This window comes from Marmota flaviventris, chromosome 7, assembly GCF_047511675.1.
Source record: "Marmota flaviventris isolate mMarFla1 chromosome 7, mMarFla1.hap1, whole genome shotgun sequence".
In the NCBI taxonomy this organism is placed as follows: Eukaryota; Metazoa; Chordata; class Mammalia; order Rodentia; family Sciuridae; genus Marmota; species Marmota flaviventris.
The window spans coordinates 2,742,964-2,755,779 of NC_092504.1; the positions used below are offsets into that span (position 1 = coordinate 2,742,964).

At 58.3% G+C, this 12,816-nt stretch overlaps 2 protein-coding genes across 6 annotated transcripts in view; one reads left to right on the top strand and one right to left on the bottom strand.

Moving 5' to 3' along the window:
* Add1 (adducin 1) overlaps nt 1-7,767 on the top strand; it is a 67,437-nt gene extending 59,670 nt beyond the window's left edge. For both annotated transcript variants that reach the window (XM_027940061.3, XM_027940057.2), the window contains 3 exons: nt 1,492-1,648; nt 3,953-4,051; nt 6,075-7,767. In XM_027940061.3, the coding sequence (XP_027795862.2) occupies nt 1,492-1,648; nt 3,953-4,051; nt 6,075-6,415 (597 nt within the window). In that variant the 3' untranslated portion in view covers nt 6,416-7,767. The remainder of the gene's footprint in view (nt 1-1,491; nt 1,649-3,952; nt 4,052-6,074) is intronic.
* A 614-nt stretch (nt 7,768-8,381) lies between these two features.
* Nucleotides 8,382-11,345, bottom strand: Mfsd10 (major facilitator superfamily domain containing 10). 4 transcript variants are annotated; one of them, XM_027940068.3, is made up of 12 exons: nt 11,157-11,345; nt 10,980-11,076; nt 10,797-10,900; nt 10,358-10,516; nt 10,117-10,278; nt 9,848-9,956; nt 9,651-9,762; nt 9,409-9,517; nt 9,226-9,316; nt 9,099-9,146; nt 8,935-9,024; nt 8,575-8,785 (listed from the first exon to the last, which is right to left on the bottom strand). In XM_027940068.3, the coding sequence occupies exons 1-12, from the start codon at nt 11,328-11,330 to the stop codon at nt 8,670-8,672; spliced, it is 1,371 nt and encodes a 456-aa protein (XP_027795869.2). In that variant the 5' UTR covers nt 11,331-11,345; the 3' UTR covers nt 8,575-8,669. The 4 variants fall into 4 exon arrangements, with proteins under 4 accessions (XP_027795872.3, XP_027795869.2, XP_071470205.1 ...); XM_071614104.1 differs by having other exon boundaries at nt 8,624-8,845; nt 8,909-9,024; XM_071614103.1 differs by lacking the exon at nt 9,409-9,517 and having other exon boundaries at nt 8,624-8,785.
* Nucleotides 11,346-12,816: the final 1,471 nt, after the last annotated feature.

Below are 12,816 nucleotides of genomic sequence, written 5' to 3' on the forward strand. Positions count from 1 at the left end.
TGCTGTAGCGTAGGAGTGCACAGGGCAGTGAGCCCACCTCTTGGACTCACTGACCCTGTGCTGAGCGAGCTCGCAGCATGCGCATGGCCCACCCTAGGAGCATCCCTTTGCCTCTGCCCTGGTCTTCCTTGCAGATGGAAGTACACAGTCTCAGTCAAGTACACAGTTACTGGGCCTCTGTGTTGCTGGAGTCCTTGGTAGGTCACCTGCAGTTGGAGAGGGAGGAGGCTCCAGGCAGCCCGCTGGAGGGAGCGGCTCTGCCGCGCCCTAACTGTCCAGCCCACTTGTCCTGCACCTCAGGCTCGGCCTTGCTTTGCCTCAGAGCCAGAGGGTCACTGCATGAGGAGCATCACCATTTGAAGTGGTCACCGTGTTTGGCAGCCCAGCAGACCCCTCCAGCCAGTAGTGAAACTGAGGCTGCTGGACAGGAAGGGGCCTGTCTCAGCCAAAGCTAATGAGTGGTGGACAAGGATTTAATTTGCTGTCTTGCCGTGGCAGGGTTGCTTCTAAATGAAGAGCCACCAACCCGAGGTCAGGCCTAGGCAGCAGGAGGGGAGCCCTCCTGTGACGGGCCTCCAGGCTGTGCAGTAGAGCCCCTGCTCCGGCAGGCCCTTCTCCCTGGGGTTCTGTTATGGTTCGCCTTGGAGTGCTTCAGAGTGCCTGGCAGTGCCACTCAGCCCAGACCCACTGGGCTCCCGGCCCTGCCACCAGGACACTTTCTGCCTCCGGTGGTGCCCCTTATGGAGATGAGTGCTGCGGGCACAGAGGCTCCAGGCCTGGCAGTGTGTGATTCAGGGTCCTCCTGTGTTCACTGGTCTTTGGAAGCTGGCGATGAGTGAGGCGCCTGTGTGTGAGCTCTTGTCAGTGTTTTCAGAATGGGCCCCAGAGCGTTGGAGAGCCAGCCCCAGACAGAGCAGCTCCGGGGCTCCTGATGGCTCCCTCCCTCGCCGCCTCTTGGGACGTGGCCTAGGAGCTGCCTTAGTGCTTTGCTTTTGCTTTGTTTACACAGATGCTCAGTTTTCCAAAACCCTCAGGCACACTCTGGTGTTGAAGGGCATTTTGTTTGGGGGTGTGTTTGGGAACTGGTTGTAAACTGTGGGCAAGACTTACCTATGCTTGGACCTTGCCATGAGAGAAGGGAACCCCCACTGTGATCAGCACAGAGAGGCCCTTTTCTATTCCTGTGGTCAGTGGGCAGGTGGAACCCTCCGGTGGTCTGTGCTCTTGGGTCCGTACTAGGTGCCTTTACTTTTGAACCTGAAGGACCGTGGTCGGGTCTCTTTTCTGGGGTTTGTTCGGCAGTGTTGAACCGTGTTTCCACATCTTTTGCCCCTGACGGCTACCCTCAGTCTAGGCCCTGGGCCCCTGGCCGTGCAGTTTTGGGCTGCCTGTCTGCTCCTGGAAAGCCTCCCTGCCCTGCCTGCAGCCTGCCTGGGAGGAGGGTGTGCCCCTTGGCCAGGCTTCTGCAGACCATGCCCCTTCTGTCCACAGGGGGAGCTGGTGACGGCCTCCAAGGCCATCATTGAGAAGGAGTACCAGCCCCACGTCATCGTGAGCACCACGGGCCCCAACCCCTTCAACACACTCACAGACCGCGAGCTGGAGGAGTACCGCAGGGAGGTGGAGCGGAAGCAGAAGGGCTCTGAAGGTGAGTGGGAAGCAGCAGCCTGAGGCTTCCCAGCGAGGAGAGTCCTGTGCGTGAAGCGCAGACTGTGGCCTTGTTGAGGCCTGCACATCATCCAGCACACATTCCCGAGGATTTGAGAAGTTGAACACATTTGGGAATAGTGCCGCGAAGGGGTGGCCTCAGAGAACTCTGTGTCCCCGTCCCCCGTCGTTCCCGCCCCGTGTGCACCCTGTGCCTGGGATGGTCCTGCCCAGGAGCGGCCCCAGCAGCAGTTGGGCCCGCTGTGCTGTGCAGAGAGCTCTAGGGTGTGAGGGGCCGGCCGTTCTTCCAGCGGGGTTCCGTCTGTGTGGAGCGATGAGAGCATCCCAGGAGAATCCGCTAGTTAGTGGGGGAGCTGCCCGAGTGTCCACGACACTGGCTTTTCATACGCACAGTGATTCAGCTTCACGGAGAAGAGGCCGCCTCTGCTCCATGGGAATCACTAACACTGAATACTGATGGTTCCTAAGGGCCAGCCCCGCAGTAAGTGTTCTGCCAGTAGACATCCTGTCTCCTTCTCAAGGTGACCCTGAGAGGAGGGCCCACCCCTGCAGCTGGGTCCTGGGGCAGAGACGGAGCTCTGCAGGAACACGGCAGCTCTGCCCGTCCTGGCTCTGTGGCTTGGGGTTTCTGATGTGTTATTTTCTTCATAGACCCTGAGGGTTTCCCTGTGCTGGGGTGATCACTGGCCATGAGTAGCATGTTGACACCCTGATGATCTCAAACCATGCCCAGAAGGGGCCACATGCTGGCCTAGCCTCCTTCTCTTGGTGACTTACTGACATAGGTCGCCATGATTTTGTGAATGATGATTGGACACTTTTATAACACATGAAAATAAATGGAACTGAGTGCCAGAGTCTCGAGGAACAGGTATTTCCAAACTATAGGTTTTTTTTGTTTTTTTTTTTTAAAGAGAGAGAGAGAGAGAATTTTTTTTTTTAATATTTATTTTTTAGTTATTGGCGGACACAGCGTCTTTGTTTTTGTATGTGGTGCTGAGGATCGAATCCGGGCCGCACGCATGCCAGGCGAGTGTGCTACCGCTTGAAGCCACATCCCCAGCTCAAAAACTATAGGTTTTGAAAAGTGGAACCAAAAATTTTGAGAACTAACAAAGTAGTAGTCCTCCCATTGCCTCCTGGAATGCTGGAGCAGGGCACATGTGGCCGGGAACTGGGGCTCAGAGGCCAGCACCTCTTCTTGGTCAAGGTTCTAGTCCTGCAGGGAGGAGACACTCAGGCCTCTGGTTTCTGGAAAGCAGGAGTGCCCTTGGCTGGGAGGCAGCTGGCCTGGGAGAGGGGTCTGCAGTCAGAGAGTGGACAAGAGGTCTGAGGAACAGGGTTGCACGGACTATTTTTTCTAAGTGAGAAACAGGCAGGGGTTTCTGAACCCAGGGTTTTAGTTCCTGCAGTTTTGTTTCCTTTTGCTGCTTTATCAGTGGATTTCAGAAAAAGAAAGAAAAATCATTGCAGTTATCAAGTTTACTTTATTGATAAGAATGTTCTGCGTGAGAAATCAAGACCAAAGTCGTGGTGGCATGACACTGGGAGGTGGTGATTGGGACTAGGAGGTGGTGAGTGAGACGAGGCCGTGAAGCTGCCGGCCACTCGCTCCACAGAGGATAGGTGGGTCTAGCTTTTCAGTCTGTCTCAGGGACACTGGCAGGTTTTCTTGGGAATAAGAATAGAAATTAACTTTGTACCCAAGATTGGTTAAACTTCAAATAAACACTCACTTGTAGTCAGTCTCTTGATCCTTTTCCAAAAGCTAGCAGACACAAAGCCCTGCTGTGGCTCTTCCAGAACACGCCCTGGGAAGCCAGCATGACCTCTGAGGCCGTCTGCTGCTCAAGAGATTGGGCTAGTCGGTTTGCCTCGCCGTGCCTCTCTCCTACCCGGTGCATAGGACACCTAGGAGGAGGAGAGGTCTCCTTGGGCTTGTGGTTCCTGAGGTTTCAGTCCCTAATTGGTGGGCTCCCTTGCTTTGGGCCTATGGTGAGCAGCTGTCATGGCAGGGAGGGCCTGGTGGAGCACCGCTCCTGCCCTTGTGGAGGCAGGGAAGAGAGATGGAGGCTCCCGATATCCTCATCAAGGACATGTCCCGCAGGGACCTTCCTCCTCCACCCAGGCTTCCCTGCCTTCCTGAGGAACCGTCAGCCAGGGACCAGATCTGCAGCACATGAGCTCTTGTGGGACACCTGTAAATTTCAAACCCTAATGCAGGCTGAGGGTCCTGGGGTTGCAAGCCCCATGCGCCATGTTCTTGTTTTGTGTGTACCTGCAGACAATCTGGATGAGGCGAGAGAGCAGAAGGAAGAGAGCCTTCCAGACCCGTCGGCTGTGCCCCACACTCCCCCCAGCACCCCTGTCAAGCTTGAAGAAGGTGAGCTCTGGCGGAGGCGGGGGTGCGGTGGCCCTGATGTGGGAGGGTGCATGCCTGTGCACTGGCACCTAGTTGTGGCACTAGTTCTGTTAACCTGAATAAAGAAGTGTGCAGGCCTGACCCAGCTCTGGAGTCCTTCTGGCCTCTCCTCCTCCATCTGTTCTGTGCTGGGTAACCTGAGGCAGAACAGAGTCCAGCCATTATGATCGTGGGAGGGCAACTTCAGGGTGGGACCCACCACGGTTCTTGTGCCAGCTTTGCCCGTTGCTTGCCTACTTACCATCCTTCGTCATGTCGAGAGGGCACCTGAGTGCCTTCCATTGTCGGGCTGCAGGATGCTTGACCTGCCACACCAGGCAGGTGCCGAGAGGCTGTGTATACCCTGCTCGCCTCTCGGACTGTCGCACGTCCGTGGTGTGTGATCTGACACGTCTGTGTCTCAGTCTCGTACATCTGTGTCTCCCGTGAAGCCTGTGGCTTCCCTCCCCATTCTGTGTCCTACAAGAGTGGCTCGGCCTTTCTTGTGGAACCCGGTGGCTGTGACTGAGTGCATAGACTCTCTCCTGTGCTTCTCTTTCTCGCCGCCGCCTTTCAACAGGAGCTGGATGTGCTAAAGAGTACCTGCTGCCCTAGTAAGTACTGCCCGCGCCTGGCGCTCTGCTCTCACACCCCTGCCTCTGCTTTGCCTTGTTCTCCTGCTTCTTTGTTGTTTATTAAGTTTTGTTTTCTGTTTATTCAAAACAAAAACAGAGGCCCTCTTTTTTTTGTACCCAACCCTTCAGTGGCCTCCCCATGAGTGAGTTTACCTGAGCACTGTGCAGGGCAGCGGCCTGCATGGACGGTGGGATGGACTGTCTGGGGCCACCACATACTGCACAGTGTTGCTCAGAGCAGCCTGGATCTAAAAATGGAGTTTTTAAGTTCATCCTCTGAGAATCTCTCTTGATGGTTGGGTCAGATGTAAAAGCAGATGAGGTTCTGCCAGGTGGGTTCTTCCACTAGGTGCATGGAGTCCTGTTTATTTGGACCTGTGTTTAAACTGGCATTGGCAATTTGAAGTGAGCTGAAGAGGGTATTAATACTTTTTAGGAAATGTGACATTTGTCAAAATGATGGAAAGTTAGAGTGCATGCTGGGGCCTCTATCTTGGAGCGTTAGCTGCTATGAGCTTGGCAGAGGGAGCCCTAATCCCTCCGGGTGGGGAGGTGCCTGCACCCCCAGCCTTCCCTCCTGCTGTAAGTGTGGCGTGGAGTGAGGGAAGAGGGCAACGAGTAGGGTGGACTGTGGGGCACCTCCTGCTCCCTAAGCTACAGCAGTGTGGGGCCTGGAACATGTGTGGCCAGGCCTCTCCAGCCCCGCGTAGCTCCCGGTCCTGAGCTGTGCTTGACTTCTGAGTACTAAGTGGTTTGGTGTTGCCTAACATGCAGCTGCTTGTTACTTTGTAGACTACGTAAAACCTCCAACACTGGTGTCCCTGGGGTGGGTGTAGGCATGTGGGTAGATGGAAATCAGCCACACCTAGGCTTTCTGGAGATAGGTGACATTTTGCTCTTTCCTGTTGAGTTATTCAGATTGTGAGGATGGCTTGATTTTGTTATTGTTGTTTCTGTAACTTCCCTTATAGTTCATTTTTCTTTTCACTCTCCAGCCTAAATGGCTTTGTTTTCTTGGAGGTCTGTGCTCCTGGGGTCTGGGGTTCGCTCATGGTTCTCTCCTGGCTGCCCTTGGGGAAGACCAGATGTTGTGGAACCAATTCTAGTCTTAATTTTAGTCCAGAGCTCAGCATGAAGGCTGTGCTCCTCAGGAAGCTGGAGATGCTCCCCACCGGAGGCGCCAGACAGCCTTGGAGACAGACCTTTTCTAACGTTAGCTTCACCCAGCTAAGGTAGAGAAGGTCTAGTTAGAGCTTCTTGTCTTGGAAAACGCAGAGTCCCTTGAGTGGCCGCTCCTTCTGCTGACATTAGGCAGCTGGCGACCAGGCAGGAGCCCTAAAGCCTTTCTCCCACTCCCACCCTGCTGCCAGACCTCCTGCAGGAGCCGGCTCCCGGAGACGACAGCGATGCTGCCACCTTCAAGCCGATGCTACCTGACCTGTCCCCCAACGAGCCTTCAGAAGCACTTGGCTTCTCGACTCTAGAGGAGGAGGAAGCCCAGGGTCCCCCAAGCCCTACCCCAGACCCCGCTGCTGACCCTGAGCCAGCCTCAGCCCTAGTAGCTGAGGAGACGGCCCCCCCAGCTGCCGAGGAGGGGTCTGCTGTGGATCCCGGCAGCGACGGGTCTCCAGGCAAGTCCCCGTCTAAGAAGAAGAAGAAGTTCCGCACTCCTTCCTTCCTGAAGAAGAGCAAGAAGAGGGGCGACTCCTGAAGGCCCGGCCTGCACTGTTCTGTCTGAAGCAGCCCTGAATCTGCCAGAGTCCCTGGTTATGTCTGTGTTCTGTCCTCTTGTGTAATGGAATGCGAAAAGCCAAGCCCTCTACCTAGCTAGGCCCCTCCTGCCTGTGCCCAGCCCCATGCAGACCGGTGCTGACCGCCCACATGTGCACTCTGCCCCCCCCCCCCCCCCCCCCGCCCACCTCCACCTCGGGTTCTGGGGGAGATGGGCCTCTAAATCATGGTCCTGGCTGGAACTGGAAGGCACCAGAGGCTTCTACCAGCTCTGGCACTGTCCCCCTGGGCCTTGACCACGTCATCCTTCCTGTTGTGAAATAACTCTGCTCGGCTTCCTCTTCACCCCAAGGTGTCTCAGGTGACTGAATCCAACTTGTGGTTTTTGCTGGTGTCACCTGCTCAGTGACCCCCCTCTTTCCTGCACACAGCCTTGGTGCTGTGCAGCACTCCTGTGCCCACCCCGTGGCCCCAGGGCTGCCTTGAAGAGGTGGGTTTGGGCAGGATGCTGGGCCTGCACATGCCCAGTGCTATGCTCCCTATGGGCTGATGAACAGCCCCCACCATAACCAGATTCACAGGGAAGGGGATGCCCAGAGGGGAGAAGAGTCTTTTCTTTTGGCAGGTTTGCAATTTAGCTTCCTTTTTCACTAAATGTGAACAGATCACTTTAGTTTTCTTTCTGGAGCCTCTGGCAGACTGCAGGGAGCACTGCCTGCCTGTGTGGGGGTTCAGAACTGATGGCAGGCTGTTCCCACCCTAACTCGGCCTACAAGATGCCCAGGTTCTGATGAAAGTGAACTCAAGACAGAAGTCTTGACTCGGTGGCCTCTTGCACCCTTCTCTCCTCTGTCAATACTGCTGTGAATCTTCACTCAACTCATCCCTGGAAAAGGGCTGGAGGCTGCTCAGGGGGTGGCTAGATAAGTCCTCAAAGGTGCCAGGAGCTGTGGGGTGCCTGCCAGGGGGCCCAGAGGTGTCCCACCAGGGAGCGGCGGGTAGCACCGGTGCCACATCTTCAGCATGGTGGGCTGAACGCCCACAACCCCACCAACACCGTGCCTGAGCGGGACCCGAGGCTGGTGGCAGGGTGGCCCAGGGCCTGCTGCCAAGGTGGCATATAGTTTCCCACCTTCGTCCTGGACCCTGCCTTTTGTCCCTCCTCACCCCCTCCCCCTGCCCCATATACGCAGTGACCTTCAGTTTTCACTTTTGTAGTCTAATTCTTTGTATCACAACATGAAACGTAGTTGCACTCACGATGCAGACGCCTGTGTGTCCTTTCCTCATTGTAACATGTTTTACTCACAAATAAACTCTTGAAGCAGTTTCTGTCCGAGTATTTTTCTTGCCTTAAAGTAGGATTTCCAAGTTTTCGTGTCTCCCCCCCCACCTTTTTTTGAGATGGGGCGGGTCTTGCTGTGTTGCCCAGGCCAGTCTGTCAACCCAGGGGCTCAGTGACCCCTTGCCTCAGTCTCCAGGCAGTTTGGGTCGCCTATCCTTGCCATTGCGGCCACCGCCAGTCAGCTGTTCCCTACAGCTGTGGACTGGGAACGTGCATCTAACGTGCATCTAACTTAGTGCCCCTGCTGGGCCTCCCTGGGGAACCTGAGGTGGCATTTGGAAGCTGCTGGACAGGGCACTGAGCACATGAGCCTGTCCTGATAGTCTGTCCCCCAAATGTGAGTAGACCAAGCCTCACTGGAATAGGAACAGCAGTGTGGCCATATCTGATGGGGAGGGGTCGGGAATAGCGACAGCCTAAGGCTCTGCCTCTTGTCTGCCAGCAGGACTGACCACAGGTTTGGGTCCGTGCCTGACTCCCCAAGCATCTGCTGAGGAGGACACAGGCTCCGGGACCCTGTGTTCTGTCCTAACTAAGAGCCACCCAGCTGCAGTTTCAGCTCTTGGTGGTGGCTGGTGGGGCAGAACAGAAAGGCACCTGGTGGAAAATAGTTGCTTTATTGATCGTTAAGAAGCCTGGGCAGTGGCCAACAACACCAATGAGAGGAACGAACAGAAAACTTGATGTTCTTGGAGTCACCAACCCTGCCTGGGCCTCTGGAGTGAGAAGAGGGTAAGGCTGCCCAGACTCGCCCCATCCCACCCCGGGGTGGGGGAAGAGTGGGCAAGCCTCTCTTCCTAGCCTGGGAGGGCAGGGAGTTGGGGGCAGGGGCTCTGGTCCAGGCTCCCACTTAGAGCAAGGGTGGCCCCGTGTGGGCCACGCAGCTCAGCTACTCGGCCTTGAGAATGGGCGCTGGATGTCTCAGCTTCAGCAAGAGGAGGAAGGGGAACAGGAAGAGCCCCGAGCACACGGTGAAGCAGACCTGGGCCCCAGCCAGCCAGTACACTGTGGAGAGTCGGACAGGCTCACCCGGGGCCCCAGGACCGAGGACCCCCACACCCCCCACTCCCTGTCAGGCCAAGTGGGGAGCCAAGAGCAGCGCTGGGTAGCCGAGGGGTCACACAGCACACTGAATGCTGTCCCACAGCCCTCACCTGAGGCAGCCACCATGGGACCCACCGCTCTGGCCAGGGCACCCAGGCTCCGCAGAGTGCCCATGACAGTGCCCTTCTGACCTGGAGAACCTGCGGGGAGAGACCTCATCAGGTGCCTGCCAGTCACCTCTCACCTTGGTGTCCTTGGCCCTGGAAGGACTTACCAAAGCTGGCAACCATGGAGGACAGGCAAGGCACCACGACAGCAGCGGCTGGTGGGGACATTGGAGGCATCTGTCAGCCCAGAGGACAGGGATGGGGCTCCCCCTCCAGCCCTGCAGGGCCACTCACCAAAGGAGTAGAGCAGCAGCCCCAGGCCCAGCACGGGCAGTGAGTGTCCCCAGCCAATGAGAAGGAAGGCTGGCACCAGCAGCAGCAGGGCCTGTGGTGGTCACATGGCTTCAAGACCAGCTCTGCTGCCCACCCACAGAACCCAGAGTACCACCTACCACCCACTGGAGGGGAAGCCCCTACCCGCTTGACAGCTGCCACTTCCCCGCCAGGGCTGATTCGCCGAGCGTAGGTGCCCTGGATGGTGGCCATGGTGAGACCGATGAAGAAAAACATCTTGCCCTGCTGCAGGCTGGGAGGCAGAGGGTGAGTCCAGCCCTCAGCCTGGGGGCCTGGAGCCCAAGTGGGGCAGGGGTAGGGCGGAGGGCAGCAGGCTGCTGGGGGGGAACTGAACCCTGAGGCAGGGCGTGCTGAGTGTGACCCACCTGCTAAACTGGAAGTGCTGGTGTGCCAGGAAGCTCAGCGTGTACTCCAGCCCCGAGAACAGGAAGAGGTAGAGGAAGTAGACCAGGCCCAGGCCGCGCAGGCTGCCAAGCTCTGCAGGGCAGCAGGGGGCGCACGTGGGCCTCGGACCAGGCAGCCAAGGTCTGGAAAGCCCTGGTAGGAAGGGCAGGCTCCTTACTGTCTCTGGCAGGTGGGTCCTGGCCTCGAGCAACAGCTGCAAAGCGCAGGAGGGCCACAGGGCTGAGCAGGTCAGCAGCAGCGCGGAAGCCCAGGGCGACCGAGGGTGCCTGCGGGAGTGCGGGAGTTGGAGAGGCCTACCAGCTTAAGGAACAGCACTGCCCCGGCACTGCAGGCCCCAAGACGCCAAAGAGGGCAGCACAGCTCCCTTGGCACCAGACAGTGACACAGACTGAGAGGACATTCCATGGGACCCAACCTCCAGCTTACGCGCTTCTCTGGAGGTAGCGTCTCTGGCAGGAAGCAGAAGATGAAGAGCAGGTTTGAGACTGCGAAGAAGAGGCTGAGCCAGGGTGCCATCTCCACAGACAGGGAGGCACCGAGCATGGGGCCCAGTGTGAAGGCCAAGGAGAAGGCCACTCCAATCACTGCCTGGGGAGAAGGCAATCAGAGCTGGGCAGAGAGGCCAAGGCCCAGGCCCAGGCCCCCTCATCCAGGCCTGTGCACTCACCATGCCTTGGCTGCGGGCTGCAGGTGAGCCCAGGTCAGCAACGATGGCTGTGGAGAGGCTGACGTTCCCCTTGCTGATGCCCCCAATCACCCTGGAGGCCAGAAAGGCCGCGAAGCTCCGGGATGCTGCCCATACTGCATAGGAGGCAACCAGACCCGCCTGGCAGGGCAGGTGGAGTCACTCGTGGCCAGGAGGGGCCGCGAGGGGGGCGAGCAGGCCCAGGCCACGCTCCTTGGGCCCCGCCCCAGCCCCCGGTGCCCCCGGTGGCAGGAGCGGCCCAGGGCCGCCGGCACCAGTCATCCTTCCAGGGCCAACCGTGGCGAGGAGGGACCCACAGCCACCCTTTTCTTGCCCATGCCCAGCCAAGCCCATCCCGCGGCTGCTGGGTGGGCGGGAGGAGGCCGGGCCACCCCGTGGGCACCTGGTTCGAGAAACGTACCAGGGACAGCAGCATCACTGGGCGCCGCCCCAGGGAGTCGGAGGCGGCCCCGGTGAGCGGCGCGGAGAGGAACTGCAGGAAGGAGAAGGCCGAGCCGATCAGACCTGAGCGACAGGGACAGGTCAGGGGCGGCCCGCGCGCCCGGGCAGGCCTGGGGGTCGCGGAGGGCCGCGGGCCGCCTACCTCCGAACAGCACGCTGTGGTAGCGCTGCTCCGCCGGCACCCCGATGGCCGCGGCGAACCAGTCCACGCCGCGCTGCCACGAGCCGTAGAGCGGGTCCTGGGGACAGAGCAGGGGCTGGCTGGGCGGGCGCGCGGGCCGGGCGGGCGGGCGCGGGGCAGGGCGGGCGGGGGTCTCACGTGCGCGCGGCCGTGGCTCTCCAGCAGCCCGGGTAGCAGGGGCAGCAGCAGCGTGAAGGCCAAGAGGTCCAGCAGCAGGCCCAGGAAGAGCACGACCACCACGCGGCGCTCGGGCGCGGGCCGCGGGCGGATGGGCGGGCGCGGGGTGCAGCCGGCGTCCGCCCCCCACCCCATGGCGCCCCGGGCCTGCTGCACCGACCACCGAGGCAGAAGGGCGCGCGGAAACGGACGCGGGACACCGCCCAGACCCCGCCCCTTCCGGCGGCAGGACGCTCCGCCCCCACCGCGCTGCAGCCCGGGTTCTGGGTGACTCTGGGCGTCTTCGTGCATCGCGCAGCGGGACAGCACCGGCGGCTTGGTCCTGTTTCTCGGCGGCCCTCCCGGATGGGGCAGCCGGGTCAACGTCCAGAGCTCACTCAGCTTACAGGGGATGGACTGGAGGCTGCCCAAGGGTCCCGTCTGCGCCTAGGTGGCCGCGAAGGGACCAGCCCGCTCTTCTGGATGTCGCACACCTGGCAAGCCTCCCAGAAGGATCCCAGGTAAGACGCCTGCGTGTGGTCCCACGGGACCGCCTTCCCTCCTGCCAGCCCACGGTGTTCTTGACAATTTTGGCTTGAGCCTGGCATGCCACTGAAGCCAGATTTAAAGATAGGTAGGTAGTTAGGTAAATCGGGTCTAATATGCATAACAGAATGGAGCCCAGGAAAGCAGAGGAATACTGGGGAAATTGAAATGTTAATGAAGCAGCACCCAGCAAACATGGAGATGCCAATCCAAAAGTCCTTCCTTCCCAGATTACTCCTTAGGCCCACCTGTCCCCCACCCTCTGGGCCTTCCCACCTACATTCCATCACTGAAAGATAACAGAACAGAGGACAGGAATGCGGGAAAGGTGAAAGAAGACCTTAGCTATAAAAAGGGGAAGACATCGCCCTTCCACAGATTCCACCTCTAGGGTCCCCTTCTTCCTCCAGGGAGAAAAGTCTTTTCTGCTGTCCTTTAATAAAGCCTTCTCTGGTGCTATACTTCAGCATTGGGGAAGCAAGGTCTCGTCACCGGTAAACAGTGGTAACACTACCAGGGGTTCCCTGTTGTCCTGTGCACTCCATTCTGAGCCCCAGACCTGCTAGTCCAACAGTGGCCCTGACACTACCTCTTTGTGGTCTCAAAGGCACTCCACAAGTATTCATTCTGGGTTCCAACCGTGGCCCCAATACCTTCTCTCACACTCAAAGTCAAGCTCTGGATTATCCTTATCCACCTCTTTGGTGAGATGTCACACTGCACTAGAGAAGTCCGAAATCAAGGTGACAACAACCCATGTGGACACAATAATCCAGCTGTGTTCAGTCATGTACTGCTCAGCAGTGAACTTGTGACGAGATGTGTAGCTGCACTGTTGTGCAGACGTCACAGAGTCCTTCAGTTAGGACATCAAACAGCACTAGGCAGTGTCCTCTCATGGGACCACCATCCTGAAGTGAAATGCTGTCCAGCACAGTGAGTGGCACATCCCAGTGACTCAGGAGGCCGAAGCAGGATAGAAAGTACAGACCAGCCCCAGCAATGTAGCAAGGCCTGACTCAAATGAAAAGGGATGGGGTGGCTCAGTGTCCCTGGGTTCACTGCACAGAATGGCTATAGTTTATCAGCGCAAAAC